General features: G+C 41.0%; 1 protein-coding gene across 1 annotated transcript in view; it reads left to right on the top strand.

Moving 5' to 3' along the window:
- The window catches only part of SORBS1 (sorbin and SH3 domain containing 1), a gene marked incomplete at its 5' end in the record, with an annotated part of 78,951 nt that overhangs the window by 22,358 nt on the left and 40,550 nt on the right, over nucleotides 1–16,043 (top strand). Inside the window, 6 exons of the mRNA XM_080621163.1 lie at nucleotides 1,530–1,677; nucleotides 6,750–6,779; nucleotides 10,527–10,702; nucleotides 11,501–11,564; nucleotides 12,683–12,757; nucleotides 13,090–13,152. Of these exons, the coding sequence (XP_080477289.1) occupies nucleotides 1,530–1,677; nucleotides 6,750–6,779; nucleotides 10,527–10,702; nucleotides 11,501–11,564; nucleotides 12,683–12,757; nucleotides 13,090–13,152 (556 nt within the window). The remainder of the gene's footprint in view (nucleotides 1–1,529; nucleotides 1,678–6,749; nucleotides 6,780–10,526; nucleotides 10,703–11,500; nucleotides 11,565–12,682; nucleotides 12,758–13,089; nucleotides 13,153–16,043) is intronic.

The following is a 16,043-nucleotide window of genomic DNA, read 5'->3' as shown; positions in this document are numbered from 1 at the left end:
TTTTTTTGGGGGGGGGGGGTTGGCTGGGGTTTTGTTTGGTTTGGGTGGTTTTGTTTGTTTTGTTTTGTTTAGTGGAGCCTATCTGCAGGCTCCAGAAGAATTCAGCAGGCAGAGGAGGAGTGGAAATTTTGTTGCACCTGATTTTCATGAGTTGAGAGCTTTGAAACATTTTTGGGTATGCTCATTTCAGGCATGTAGTCACAGAGCTGTTTTCCACAATGATTCCAATGGTCTTTTTTCACCAACTTTTGTGACAGCTGGGGCTGCTGAGCCTGTCCTTATCTGACATCCCTCTTCCAGGGATTCTTTATATTTTAGTTATCAAAGTGAAGATCTAATCTCTCCTCTTTGACTCCCACTCCTTTTCCCAAATTGCATTGTTTGGAATATTCTCACACCCAGCTAAATGGGGTTGGGGATCTCTCTTAGGGACATCTATTTCTGAAGACAGTTAATTCTCTTCTGTCCACATGAAGATGAGATGCTGCTTGGAGCAAGATCACCTCCAGCCATCAGAATAGGATTGTGCTTTCCTATTTCCCCTCTTGGTTGGAGAGACTGTAGATGCTTGTTCTGATTCTGGCAAATTCTTAACGATTTATCTCTGAGCACTGGTGCCAGGCCTCACTCTGGCCTCTGTTCATCCCCCTGCCTGATCTTGTAAGTCCTTTCCCCTGATGCTGGTGGGTATGAAGGGCACTAGGTTGTGTTTGGCCAGAAAAGCCAGGAGTAGGAATTCTTCTGGAGCATTATTCTGCACATATTCTTTTTATTAGTAGTATTAGTAGTATTATCAATGAAAATCCCCCTGAATGCTCAGCTCCGTTTTGCAGATCAGCAGCCTGCATCATTTCAGACTGGCAGCAGAGTAGTAGGAGTGCAGAAATATGCTATGTTGTTCCATACTATCTGTGCTACAGCTGCAAAGCCATGTTGAGTATCTTCCTTGCTACAGTCCTGCTCTTTGTTCTCATCAGTTTTGGGGTTTAGTTTTATTATTTGAACCAGGTAGGTGTTATACTGTCTCCTGAGTGACGGTGTTAACCTTATTCCTCAGACCTTACTTACCAAACCAGCTGCAATAATACTGTTTCACTACAGAACTGCATGAGTTTTGCATGCCTGATTTCTTGCTCTGAAAGGAATATTTTCAAAACAAAGATTTGTGTGTGTATATATCAGGGGAAAGATGTCTGTGTTTTCCCCTGCCTCAGAAATGAGATACACTCATTTCTGGCACCCTGCGTTTCCTCCAGAGAGTTTGCTGTATTAATTTAGTACCTCCTTTTGGGGTTGGAGTTGTGAAACTCAACACCAAATAATTATAGTACTGCCTTAGCAAACTAATTGCATTAACAGCGAGGAGGGTACGTACAGGGGGCAGGGTAACACTCATGCTTATGCCTGTTTTACTAAAATTTGCTGTGATTGTGCTTCTCATTCAGCTTAAAATGTGGGGGTATTTTCCAGATTTTCCCAGTGTAGCAGCCTTCTGCATGCTGCTAATGATACGTTGCTCTTCTTTTCAGGACCCAAGTATTGTGCTAAATGAAGTGCCCCAGCCTGGCACTGACACTGACTATCCAGCCTCCTTCACTTCAATCAACAAATCTTCCTCCGCCTATCCCTCAACCACAATCGTCAATCCTACTATTGTACTCTTGCAGCACAATCGAGGTAAGGAGACATCCAATTAGATACTTGTGACTCAAATTGAGCAACCTGTTGTGCTACAAGGAACTGGGGTATGTGTGTGCCACGGGCAATTAAGTCCAGACTACTAAAAGCTAGCGAAACTTAAAGTTGTAGTTACTGGAGCATACAACAGGTGCAAGTAAGAGGTTAGAGCTATGGGACAATGCCTATTTCTTCCTAATTAAAACCTGTGGATCAGAGCCACTCTGAGGCTGGGGGAGAGGCTTACAGCAGGCTGTGGACATATGAGTAAGTTATTGCAGTGTAACAGCTTATCCCCCATCAGGTGTCCTGTCATAGTGGAAAGAGTGTATGCTCACATGCATCAGTAGGAGCAAGGTAGCTTGAGGTAGGTTCACCCTCACTGGAAAAGGGGCTATGTTACTTCTCAGTGTGAAAGCAGCCATATTTTCAGTTACTGTGGGAGAGATTTGACTTTTGATTCTCAGCAGAATTTACCCAATAGTAAATAATCCATTTGCCCAGAAGTTTGAACTTGGCGATTTCTTCTATATAACTGCATCAACTAAAACTCTACTTTAGTAGGCCTAAAGCTCTGGGTTTACGTATGAACAAAACAATGTTGTTTGAGCATTGCTTACTCATGTTTACTCATCTAAACCTTTCTCTGACTCACAGCAGCTCTTTTTGAATGGATAATTGCATCTTTTTGCCTGGGCCTTAGAGGGAAACTTTGTTTCTCCTTTTTAGTGCCCCTGACGGCTGGCGTTCTCCAGCTTCCTAGCTCGCAGTGGATCACTGAGGAGAGTAGCTTATAAAGGGCCACAACGATGCGGTCCAATTTGCCTTGATTTCCAGCGCACTTAGGAAACTCCAGGACAGACATATTCCAGTCTACAATGCTGTAACTTATCTTTTGCAAATTAAAACAAGAAAATAAGGAAATAGGGTCAAGGCCTGCACTCCTCATATTGTAGTCATTCTATAATTGCAGGCATACATTTATGTGCTGCTTTGCAGCCTCTCATGTGTTGTTTTTTAGTGTATTTTTAAAGCAGATATCAGTTGTTGATCTTGAAGATAGGATCTTCACTGTAGCCCAGCTGATTATAGGGGTAATGAGTGGGTTATCTCTTCCTTTTTGCCAGCATCTGAAGCAGCTTTAGTTATGTGCTTCTGAATGAGGGTGTCTGGATTCCTCAGCCGCTTCAAGAGGAAAAAAATATTTGAGGCATCCTTTTTTATCTCAAAGCTTTTTGTTCACTATTTTGAGGTGGGATACTCTTTTGGTTGTTTTTTTGCATTAAATCTGGAGCATTTCAGTGTGTACCACGCAAGGATATTTTCTCTTTGTAGGTTTTAATAGCAGGAGAGACAAATCTGTAAAATATGATGATCCACACACAATGGCTCTGAGACAACTGATACCAAGTTTTTCTGTTAACTAATCACCTTCACAGTTACTGATTTGTCCTGTCTGAATGTCTTTACTCTGACCACTAGCACTCACAGTATTGTATCCTGATAGTTTGAAGAGCCTTCTCTCAACACATTTTTGTTGACTGCAATATAGATAATCACCTGATGAGCAACTTGATTGTGCCTGTATCTTGTTCTGATGTGTGGTTTTCAGTCTTTTTCAGTCAAACTTGTAATCATATTGAACTGGTTTGACAAGGCATCTTAGTCATAAATCTGCATTGATTGTCGTGTGTCATGCCATGTATTTATTAGTAAAATCACATATAAGTCATTACTGGTTTTTTTTCTGGCATTATTGTCAACTTGACAGATAGAAGTCACAGCCATCACACTAATGCTTTTCAAAGGTTGTCACAACATTTGCTTTCTTCCTTGTCATGCAAAAGGAAGGTTCCTTTGTATTCCAAGACATACAGAGGATGAATGTTAATGGTCCAGTGAGCTGCTCTCTTTAGAGAAGAAAACTACTCTAAAACTCTGCAGTACAATTTATATGAAGGTAATACTTTTTGAGCATCTGACCTCAGTTGTCATTCATCATAGTCCTTAGTTGCTGTTGAAGTGGAAAGTATTTCTTCATCAGGCAGCAGAATGTCAGATTTTTTTCTATTTTTTTTTTTTTTTTCCCTCCAAATGCAGAATGGAAAGAATAATCAGATGTGTCATCTTTTCTGTCCTCTTATTAACAGCTCTACTGTGTCTATTTGGTAGAACAAGATCATTGCTAAGTTTCTGTTTATTCTTCATGTATCTCAAAACCTATTTTTGAGTCTGAGACATTCTGTTAATTCTTTTTCTTCCATTGTCACTTTCTTCCATTTCTGAGCATATGGTATCTACTCATAGGTATACATTTTCTTAGTTTTCCATCTTTTCATGTGTTGAAGGTTTCTTACAGTTCATTATGCTTCCATTCCTATCTAGGCTGTATCCAAGCATAGCATTCAAATTTCTTTTTGCTTAGTGTTTTAAAATGGTTCTCAGATCTTCGTTATTTATTACATTTCTGTCCTGGCTGACATGATTCATATTTGGTTTTAACTTTATGGACCTTATCTATTCAAAACTTATTTGGTCTTGTAGCATGTAAAGAATTTTTACTAGTTTATGATCCACCTTCACCTGAGTGGTTAATAATGTTTTGTGCTGAAATCAATTCGTTCATGTCAAGATGAGGTTTAAAATAAATTCATCTTATCTGCTATGAAATACCCTCTGAATTAGAATTTTAAGGTCATTTTAATGTTGGCATCTGAGATCTGCAGTAGTTTAGTTAGTTTTCCAGATGGATAATGTGACTTTCTTTCTCCTCAGCAGATTATTGATTGCTTTTTAAGGAGCTGGTTATCTTTCTCTTTGGAGTGACTGTTGTATCAGACATCACCTACTGTCCCATTTTATGCTTTATCTGCTAGTTCATTAATTTGTAAGCATGTAAGACCCTTTGATGTGGAGCTGTCAAAGACTTAGAAACAGGTAATGGCATTTGAAGCACAGAAACTACACTATATCTTTTTTTTTGTCTGCTTCATCTTACTTAGTCGGTTGTGATGAGAAAGCTCAGAATTTTTTATACTGGATTTCAGTAATGCCAACTGAATCAGATTGACGCTTATAAACAGTTCATTTCAGATCCTCTTTCTCATTCCTAGCAGCAAGGTAAGGATATCTTCCCTTTACAATCTGTTGGTGTCTTGGTTAATATTTGTTTTTATTTTGCACTAAGTACTTGTCTCCTCTTCCCTTTTTGTTGCTAGTTTCAAGTCTTAGTTTTCTCCAGTGCTCCCTCCTCTGAGAACTTTGAAGGCATCTGTATTCATTCCTTCCTTGGTGCCAGCAGTTCTGTTCCTCTGCTCAACCCTTTCTCTGAGAAGCCTACAAGTTTTTTGCCTTTGCTTACAGTTCCAAAACACAAGATCAGGAGTTAAAAACTCATTTAGCTGATGTGTGCCTGGGACTTGCAAGCTGGTTCTGGTCATGCAGGAGAATGAAATAGATACCTCCTACTCTTTCCACTTCTAACCATCGGCAGCTCTCTTTCCTACTCAGAAACATAAGTGAAAATGAAACCTCCTTTTCCTCCTCTTCATGTAAAAAGTACTTTTTTTTTTTTTTAATTAAAAATCTTATTAATCCATTATATTCTCTCCCCTGTGGAGGAAAAGATGGGAAAGAGCTCTCAAGCATCTACTCTTTAAACCACATGTTCTTGTCAGGAGACCTTAGTGATTGAATGTAGTTCTCCTCAATGAATGTGATGGCAGAAGCTGAGACCATCCTTTACTTGCATCTTTTCCTCCTTTGTCATAATACAGCAGCCTATCCTGATGGCCTGCTTAAAAGAGTGAACCCTGAAAGAGGTGGTTCCCATCGGCTTTTCAGGTTCAGATTGCTAACCCTTTTACCTATTGCATATAGGGGTTTGTTTCACATGATAGTAGCTACTATGTGAGCATAATGTGCACTAGCAGCTTGCCATTGGTAATTAGCAGAGTAGAAGTGGTAGGGTTAAAGAAGAAAGCTAATAGGTATTGGTGAGGGCGCTGCACTTAGTGAGGAGAAATATTGGTCTCCCTTGCTGAGATGATCCACTTAGTTCAAGTGTCTAGTAAAGGTGGGTTCTGCTAGCAAACAGCATAATCCTGGAGGATTGTTACCTACTGCAGACTTGCTTGGCAAGTGTCCCATGCCACCCCACAGCACACTTGTTTCCTGGGCAGGCATTGCATGGCATGGTTTATTATGTTTATATAACAGGTGTGATTAATATATTAAAGTTTTTGAATCTTTGCATTAACAATATGGGCTTTCAAGAGTGTTTGTATTTTTGTATGTAAATAAAATCCTTTATTCTTTTCAAATGGTTTTGATGCTTTAAATGAAAGGATTAATTGCTAGGGAATAGAAAAAGCAGAGAACGGAGAGCTAAGGATTCTTGGTTTATTCCCAGCTGTGACTTGGGCAAGTCCTCTGGGCATCCCTTTAGAAAGCAGCTGTGAGCATCAGCTTTAGGGTGGTCAAACATGCTGGAAGATACCACAAATGTCCCAGTCTGGAAACTCAGTAATGAAAAACCCTAAACCAAGGGGAGCATTCTGAGAATCAAAGCCTTAATCAAGCTGTGTCTGTGTGCAAATCACCAGATCTGTGGCTCAGTAGATTGTGGTGAGACTCAGCAAGCACCAGCAATGATTGATCCTTTCCTGTATCCTTTCAAAGTGCTACAGCATTATTGCTTCAAAATGTACTTCATGCTAACGGATAACAGAGTTAGCTGACAAGTTGTTTGACCCTGTGAGTCTTTACTGTTTTTCAAACTGTCTCCTGTCCAACTTCTTTCATTCTCTGATGTTAAAAAAAAGTCATTTGTAAATAATATTGGTCACTGCATCATGAGATTTATATTATTCCACAAGGCTGCTGTGTGGAGAAGAGACTGTGGGCTGTCACTTTGGCAGGGTATTTGAAAACAGATTCTCTTCAGCAGCTGCTGCCATTCTATCTACAGTGTATTTCTTGCCTGTCAGAAATGCAGCACCAGAGCACTTGCTGTTTATGTCTCACCCATTTGTTCTGTATTTCTTCTTATTTTGTTTCTTCCTTTACCACAGAACAGCAAAAAAGGCTTAGTAGCCTGGCAGGTATGATATGAAAGGTCTGCAACCCCCAACTGCTGCCTCTGGTGGAGCAAAGCTGCTGCTTTGTTAGCTTGTGGAGTACCTTTAGCAAACACACTTCCCAGGAACTGCAAAGAAATTAGTATAAATATTTGTCCTGGCTTAGTCTGGGTCACTTAACGTTTGATTTCAGTCTGTTATACAAATGCTACCTGTGTTGCTGCATGTTAGTATACTAAAAACCTAAATTACTCATCTATTCCTCGTAAGTCATAAGATTTACATAAAGTTTGATTGTTCTAGTTGACTTTGGGGACTGACTTTTGAGCCTTTAGGTTTGTTCTCATGGAGCATATTATCAAGTTTCTCTACCTAGCCAGTAGAGTTAGTCTTGCTTGTGGGGAGGGGAAAGGAAAGGGAATATAAAACAATATTTACATGACTCTAAGAGCATAAATATTTGTGCCAGATGTCACAAAATAGACGATAAAATTGTAATGTGCAAGTATGCACGTGTGCTGCCATCCTTCTTTATCTGGGCAGTTCTCTGCTCTTGTAATTGGTGTGAGAGTCTGTCCCTGAAAGAAGAGCAAGTTGTTTTCCTGGCCATCTTTCCCTCCCCGTGCCCCCAGGAGAAGAAGGTCAGTCTGCAATGGGCATTATAGGACCAGCACATTATGCACCACTTACCCATATTGTTATTGTTGGGTTATGGCCATGGTGGGGTAAATGGAGAGGTGAGAAAGAAGAGTCACAGAGAGTGCCTAAGCACTTTAAATGTCACAAATAGAAACACAAGGAAGCCAATACTGTGTGCTCTTACAGTCAAATCTGTGTGGGCTCTGGACTAACAGAGCCTGTCCCATGAGGCAGCTGCTGACTTGGCCCAACTTCATTCGTCAGGCTCCTTCAGCTGCTGCACCATCCTGTCCATCCTCCCGGCTGCCATCCTGCTGAGGTGACAAGCGGCATACAGCTTACACTGGTTTCTCTCAGCTCCTTCCCTTAGTTAGGTAGTATGTCATCTGACGCCACTCAGCTGTGAGTTTGTTACTTGCCTGCAAGTCCAGATAGAGGTTTCCTGTTGGTTTTCGATTTCGCAAGGTGTTTCCCTTAATTATCAGGAACTCCTTTGTTTTCTGAACTAGAGATAACCACAGAGTGGTTTATTAGAGGCTGAATGATCCTTGGTCTGGAAGAGTGAAGCATATTGTGGCACAGCTGGGTCTGCATCTGTTCTTAGTATATCAAAACAACAACACAAAGCTGCTTGTTGCCACCTCTCCCCCTACTTTTTATGTCCTATTTGTCACAGCAGTAAAACTCTTTTGCTGTAGAACCCCATATATTGTTGCTGCTCTTGCAAAAGGATAGCTCAGTTACCATGGAGTGTGCTTGCTGGTGCGATCTGTTTATTTGGGTGATAAGGCATCAGATTTGGTGCTCTAATTTTTAAATAACCTCAAAGCCTGGTATACAGTTCCATAAGTTCTTTTGAAATCATTGAAACCCCACTGCAAAAAATAAGTGTGAAGTTTAGCCTTTATTTTCCATGTTGTAGGGTATTATAGGAAATACGTGGTGAAAGATGTCTGCTTTAGTTCCTCCCTCTGCAAAGAAAGCTGTGCAGCAGGTGTCTTTGTTTGCAGCATCAGCTGAGCAGCCAAACTGGACCAGCAGCTGAGCTGATTCTCTTGGTTAAGTCCTGTGGACCTTGGAAGAGCTTTCCTGGCAGAGTACGCAGGAAGGGCTTGCCCTAATACAACTGGCCTGTCAGACAGGCCTGACCTGTCTCCAGGGTTGTCAGCCAGCACCTTCAGCAAGTTCTAAGTGCACTCAAAAAAAATACTTTTTGAATACATTTAACTGGCTGGTAGATTTCCTGCCTGGCTATACCATGCTCAATTACTCCTAAAATTTCATGTTATAACATTAAAGATGTGAATCCGTGGTTGGGAGATGACTGGCACAGGCCAAGGGTCAATTTTTGCTAAGTCATCAAATTAAAGATTTTGCTTAGAACACGGCTGGGGCACTGGGGTCTGCCTGGCAAACAGCCAACCACTTTTCCAGTGCAGGAAGCTAGGGAATCAAAAAGAAATAATATATATTTACCAGTCCTGTTAGAGAAGGACTTTGTGACCTTCTCTGGTGTCAAATTCTTTGTCCTTCAGAAAATAATGACTTTTCCAGACAGAAGCTCAGGACTTGTAACCAGCAGTGACAATGATAAGTAATGGAAGAAAGCTGTGACCTTTCCTGAAGTTTGCATCCCCTCTACATCCTCATCCACATCCAAAAACCCACTTCCTTTTGGTCTTCAAGGTTATTGAAGAATGGTCTAGTTTCAGTTGCTCTTTACCTACCCTGTTCCTAGAGGCTTAGTAAGGAGTTTAGTAATGTAAATGGACTAAATATGTCCTACAAAATAGAGAGCCCTGTACAGCAGCAACATGAAGGGACCAAAAGACAGTGCACACACCTTCACAGGGAGGGGAAATAGTCTACCTAGTCTAGTGGAAGGTGGCTTTGCCTGTGGCAGGGGGGTTGGAACTGGATGATCTTTAAGGTCCCTTCAACCCTCCAACCCAAACCATTCTATGACTGTATGAAAACTCTAAACAAGGATTTAGTAGATGCTTTGCCTGATTTTGAACATGTATAAACATTATTTAATTTTCTCTTAAAGAAGATGAAGACTTAAAGTTTGATGGTAATTTCATACTGACCACTCAAACACAAATCCTTCATGCGCTGAGTTTTGCAGGGCAGAATTGTGTTTGCTCAAGGTACCAACAGACCAATGCTTTGTTATGCATGAGCCTTTCCTCTGCTAACTGCCCCTTTCAGATTTCTGCACATTTAATGGCTTTGGGCAGCATGGTGATGTGCATGTGAATAAAAGTATCTTTCTCTCTTCAATGCATGCAGTGACGTAAAAAGGATAGAACTTGGCAAAGTGTTGATGAGGCAGACTGTAAAATCATACTTGTTTCCTCTCCAGAAAATCCACATAGAAAAAGTCATTGGCAGAGCCTAAGGGTTACTGTGCTGCAGCTCTCCAAAACATTGTAGAGCTTCAGAGCAACTTGGGCTCCCTTGGTTCTTTGGCCAGTAGTGGTGGTGCCTGCTGCTATGTGTGGGTGTCAGTTGTGCTGCGTCAAGGAATTCTGGGTGGAGCAAGACAGTCTGGAACAATTAGTTGTTTCCTCCAACCTTTATGTAGACTCATGTTCAAGAGGAATCATATGTATGCTTAAACAGCACTGGAATTTACTGTTTAAAAACTGGTTAGGGCACAGAGGTGAATTAGAAGCATCATATGTAATGAATGGGGCTGTAATGAATGGGATTGCCAGGCAGGTGAGTGCAAGCTGTTAAAAAACTACCGCTCCACTACCTGGTAGGATGCTCCATTAAATTGAAATCACCAGCAGAAAAAGATGTCTAGGAGACTGTATCACTGATGTTTTTAGATGAAGAATGAGACTGCAGAGTCACTACGTAGTCAGAAAGACACAAAACACCAACCCACAACAGTCCTTGAAACCAGAATTTTCTGTTGTCTTACATGACAGCTGAGAGGTGCTAGCTTCCTTTTGCTGGCGTAAAATGTTTTCATGCTAGGTTTCCTTCAGTCCAGATGTTAACCACAACTAGCAGTGGCACAGTCTGTCTCATCAACTACTTGCTAGGATTTTTGTCTTAAGAGTGTGGAATGTGGTGATATGGTGAAATACTGGGATAAGAATTGCTCATTGTCTTTTCCAGATTCAGTGTCAGACAGACTTGTTTCTGATAAAGTTGATTCAGCACTCACACGGGACAAGCCACTTCAGGAGACAGTGCCAAGTGAGAAGAGAGCAATGGAGGAAAAGAGAAGCACTGTCAAGAGTCCTCAGCACATGGCTGATACCTCTGTTGATGATATTGGCATTCCACTGAGGGTAAGACAACACTGAGCACAAATGTAAAAAACCTGGGCCAGATTCTGCCTGCCTTAGGGGTTGAGGAATTCACTAAACCTCCAAATGTTGTAGAGATTTAAGAGAGGACATAATTGTAGTTCCAATGTATTTTATGATATTATTTCTTATATTTATTATTTATTTCCTATTAGTGACCTATTTCAGTCACCTTGGGGAGTGGGGGAGGGATGTGGATAAAAACCTTAACTCACTCTTCTCATCATATTTGAAAATACTGGTTTCTGCTCTTTTCTTTTGCAGCTAGCAGCTAAGGGAGAATTTTGTCCTATTTTAGCTGTCTTAAAGGCAGATACCTCTTTTATATGACATATTTAAGTTAATTCAGTGTTCAGGGGAATTATCGTGAAGAGAATTATTAACCTGTTTTTACAACTAGTGTCTGGAGTGACCTGAGCACTAAATGTTTCTAACTTTCCATTGAATACTTAAGAAATTGATATGTATGACTAAAATGGACAAGGTGTCTACTTTTAGATGTCAAATCCGATTAATATGCAGAACCTTCTGCACAATCTACAATTCTACATGGGTTATAACCAACCCCTGCAAAGCTTGTATGTTAATTAGTATCTTTAGTGAAGCCTGTAGTTTCATTATGTATGATATTATCTGAGTGAAATCACTTGTATTTCAAAGTCTTAATTTCATATACCAGAGTGTAAACCTTTTTCATTGCTGTAAGATTAGTAAGAACTTTGAAAGACTGGTAGAATTCATGGTTGTGATTATTTATGTGCATATTTATTTTTCCAATAGAATACAGACAGATCGAAGGACTGGTACAAGACAATGTTCAAACAGATCCACAAGCTAAATAGAGGTACTGTAACACAGATTATTTTTTTTTTTTTATTTACTTTAAAAGACCGCCTTGATAACATTTTGTTTCATTCATGGGAAGAATTGTACTGGATAATCAAATGAAAACATTTTATGTTAACTAGTGTTTGCTCTGCACCACAGAACTCAAACAATGTGTTTGAAATCTCTGAAGGCAAAGGTGAGAGAACAGTGAAGTCCAGAGGAAGGTCTGAGTTGTTCTGAAAGGTGAACTGCAGTGTCCTCATGAAATCAGGAGAACTATTTGAGATCAGAAAGTTGCTGATAATTCCATATATAAAGAAAATAGATCCCTGAACTCCAGTTTTAGCAGCTAAACCTCATACACACGCACACTTTTAAAGGACAAGTAGGTTATCACTAAAACTGCTCTGAGCAAAAGAGAGATTTTTACACTGTAAAGCTTGATTTGAAGCTCGCTGAAACTAGTTGAAAGATTTCCATTGATTTTTCAGTGAGTTCAGAATCTGAACTCTGCTTTTTTCAAAACCTCAATTTTTCTCTTTTCAAAACCTCAGATTGTGGTGAGCACTTGCAAACCTTGTAATGGTGTACTCCCAGGGGATCCCCTACTTCGGGGCACTTCTGTGCCTGACTGCTGATACAATCATGTTTTCTTCTGTGTGAAAAATGGCTGCAGTAGCAATTGAAAACTACTCTCTGAACAGCCTGACATGCAGTAAAATGCAGTTCAGAACCATGCTTACATAATAAAACACAGAGCATGCAAAACTGGAGCTGTATTTGCCGCTGCAGATGCTGTCATGATGAGCTTTATGCATAGGTAGGTGCTGTGTTATACTGATTGGAATGTGATCCTAATCCTCGTGGTCCTAACAGAGATCCTTCAGCTCAGCTTTAGAAGCTCAGCTTCAGAAGGAGAAGAATTATTTCAGCCCCCTTCGCTTCCAGAATCTCTCGTAGGGCCCAGACATGCATGGCAGCAGTAAGCAAAGAGGCATCTAGGTTGTGTCATGCTAGAACACCAGCATGAGAGAGACTGTTCTGCAGCCAGCTTGTATGGATTCTTGTCTCGCCCTTCTTCCCCTTTAAATCTGTCCTCTCTGTTCTTTTTTGCAAATCACATTCCTCTCTTAGACACTCCTGAAGAAAACCCTTATTGCCCTACCTACATATTTCCTGAAACTCCTGAAATCCAGCAAAAAACTGAAGGTACCAGAAGTTTAGTCAGAGTATCTGTTGTCTTGTGCTTTGAGTTAACTGTACTATAGCACCCTAATAGTAACTAGATTCAGGTTCTAGATTTCTGTTAAACCATGTGTTACACTGGTTGGAAATTCAGTTATGCCCACTATATCTTCTTCTGTGATGCATAAAATAACAAAATCTTTGCTAATCCATTAATCTTTTTTAAAAGTATGATGCCATTTAGTATTGTTAAAGTAGGCAATAAAATCATATGATGATAGGAAATTGGGGGATGAAGCAGAACCTCCACTTTTACTGTGGATAGTTTCAAAATCCACTGCTTTTCTCTGCTGCAGAAGACAATCCTTATTCTCCTACATACCAGTTTCCTGCGTCTACTCCTAGTCCTATCTCTGAAGGTAATAATAAAGGACCATATATATTTTTCTGCACAAATGCTGCCTTACCCATTTATTTTCTTCCTGGAGTTTTTTTCTAGTTGCTGAGCATTATGCTGCCTCATAATGATTTGCTGCACTCTAAGCATTGCCTTGACTGTATGATGCCTTTTTGGCTTTGCAGTGCTCCTCTGGCTTTGTAACTAGTATTTGACTAATGCTACTTGGAGTTTGCTTGGTTTTATGCGCTTATCAGTTGTATTTAGCCATGTGCGTGCAGTGATTATTTAACATGCTTAGAATGTTGACTTACACATAAAGATGTGGTTTAACTGAGATTTCTCCCACCCCCCTTTGAGATCAATACATTTCTTTAATTATTGGCTTCTGGTTTTGAATATTAACACAGTATTAGGGCCAGACCCAAAATGCCACTGAAGTCTATTGGTAAAAAGGCTGCTTGCTTCAGTGGGTTTTGGGTCAGTCCCTCAATGTAGTCTTTTAAAATAAATATAACTTGGTGACATAGGTTCAGGACTGGCCTTAGGTGCACTTGGCATATCTAGGCAAGGACAGAGTTTAATAGTCTCATCAGTGCATCTTGCAAATATACATTGTGTTTACCTGATCCTCTTTATGTGCTCAGCAGATTCCTTTAAACTTCACGTACAAACCAGAATTCTTTGCAGTCGTGTTTCAGGGGTGGTGAAATAGCATTTTTGCAGTGATAATCGTGTAACTGTGTGCATATGCATGAAAACATATATATGAGAAACACTGGAATCCGCTGCACACATTGGATATGGAAATTTACTGATTGGGAATTTCTTATTGGTGACAGCCTTGCTGACTTGGTGGTGCTTTGGTGTCACTTTAGATCCTGCAATTTAGGAACTTGCCTACTCAGCCTGTGCCTCAAGCCAACCCTGGTGAGACTATTAACCATTTCATTCAATGTTTATATTAAACATCTGATGGGTACTGAATAAAAATACATATGCATACAATACGGATTCTAGCTGAGATGCTCTAAGAAAGCCTGGAGATGTAACATGTATGTCACTGTTAAAATAGGTGTGGATGAGTGTCACTGAGGTATCTAAGGTAATTGCTCATTTCTTGGTGTAATGTGTAGGTGAAGAGTCCTGTCTTGCAAATCATAATACAGTGTAAATTATTTTCTATTGGTAGAATGGTATGTGCATATGGTTGAGAGAGAAACAGAGTCTCAGTAACTAATTGATAATGGAGTTCTACAGAGATTCATTTTGCTCTTTTTTGAAATAACATAGTTTACGAAACCAATGATGATAACATACTGAGTCTGGTTTACTGTCCCCTATACACTTACAAATGTGCATATGAAAGTAATATGCTGCCTTAGGTAGTTGGAATTTTCTCGGACCAAACATTCGGTTTTTATTCTCAATATGTTAGGAAATGTGTCTCTAATATTTGCTTGGATTCTTTCCTACATAAGGAATCCAGAATATCTGATGGGTTGGAGTGCATGTTTCATGCTTAGAAAACATTTCAGAACATTATATACTCAATGGTAAAGTGTTTATACAGAGATGGGCTGAAGCCTCAGTTCCATGTAATCAGTGTTTTTTTTTTTGCTTTGGATTAGAATCATAGGATCATACAATAGTTAGGGTTGGAAAGGACCTTAAGATCATCTACTTCCAACCCCCCTGCCATGGGCAGGGACACCCCACACTAAACCATGTCACCCAAGGCCTCATCCAACCTGGCCTTGAACACTGCCAGGGATGGAGCATTCACAACCTCCCTGGGCAACCCATTCCAGTGCCTCACCACCCTCTCAGTAAAGAATTTCTTCCTTACATCCAATCTAAACTTCCCCTGTTTAAGTTTGAACCCGTTACCCCTCGTCCTATCACTACAGTCCCTAATGAATAGTCCATCCCCACCATTCTTGTAGGCCCCCTTCAGATACTGGAAGGCTGCTAGGAGGTCTCCATGCAGCCTTCTCTTCTCCAGGCTGAACAGCCCCAACTTTCTCAGCCTGTCTTCATATGGGAGGTGCTCCACTCCCCTGATCATCCTCGTGGCCCTCCTCTGCACTTGTTCCAACAGTTCCATGTCCTTTTTATGTTGAGGACACCAGAACTGCACACAATACTCCAAGTGAGGTCTCACGAGAGCAGAGTAGAGGGGCAGGATCACCTCCTTTGACCTGCTGGTGGCGCTACTTTTGATGCATCCCAGGATACGGTTGGCTTTCTGGGCTGCGAGGGCACACTGAAGCCGGCTCATGTTCATTTTTTCATTGACCAACACCCCCAAGTCCTTCTCTGCAGGGCTGCTCTGAATCTCTTCTCTGCCCAACCTGTAGCTGTGCCTGGGATTGCTCTGACCCAGGTGTAGGACCTTGCACTTGGCATGGTTAAACTTCATAAGGTTGGCATCAGCCCACCTTACAAGCGTGTCAGGGTCCCTCTGGATCGCATTCCTTCCCTCCAGCATATCAACCGAACCACACAGCTTGGTGTCATCGGCAAACTTGTGGAGGGCGCACTCAATCCCACTGTCCATGTCACCGACAAAGATGTTGAACAAGACCGGTCCCAACATCAATCCCTGAGGGACACCACTCGTTACTGGTCTCCAGCCGGACGTTGAGCCATTGACCGCAACTCTTTGCGTGCGTCCATCCAGCCAGTTCTTTATCCACCGAATGGTCCACCTATCAAATTGATGTCTCTCCAATTTAGACACATGGGTGTTGTGTGGGACAGTGTCAGACGCTTTGCACAAGTCCAGGTAAATGACATCAACTGCTCTACCCCTGTCCATCAGCAGTTCTGTAGCCCCATCATAGAAGGCCACCAAATTGGTCAGGCAGGATTTCCCCTTAGTGAAGCCATGCTGGCTGTCACCAACCACCT

Source organism: Psittacula echo, assembly GCF_963264785.1.
Source record: "Psittacula echo genome assembly, chromosome: 6".
Lineage (NCBI taxonomy): Eukaryota > Metazoa > Chordata > Aves > Psittaciformes > Psittacidae > Psittacula > Psittacula echo.
Note: the sequence above shows the minus strand (reverse complement) of the source record. Positions and strands in the feature narration are given on the sequence as shown.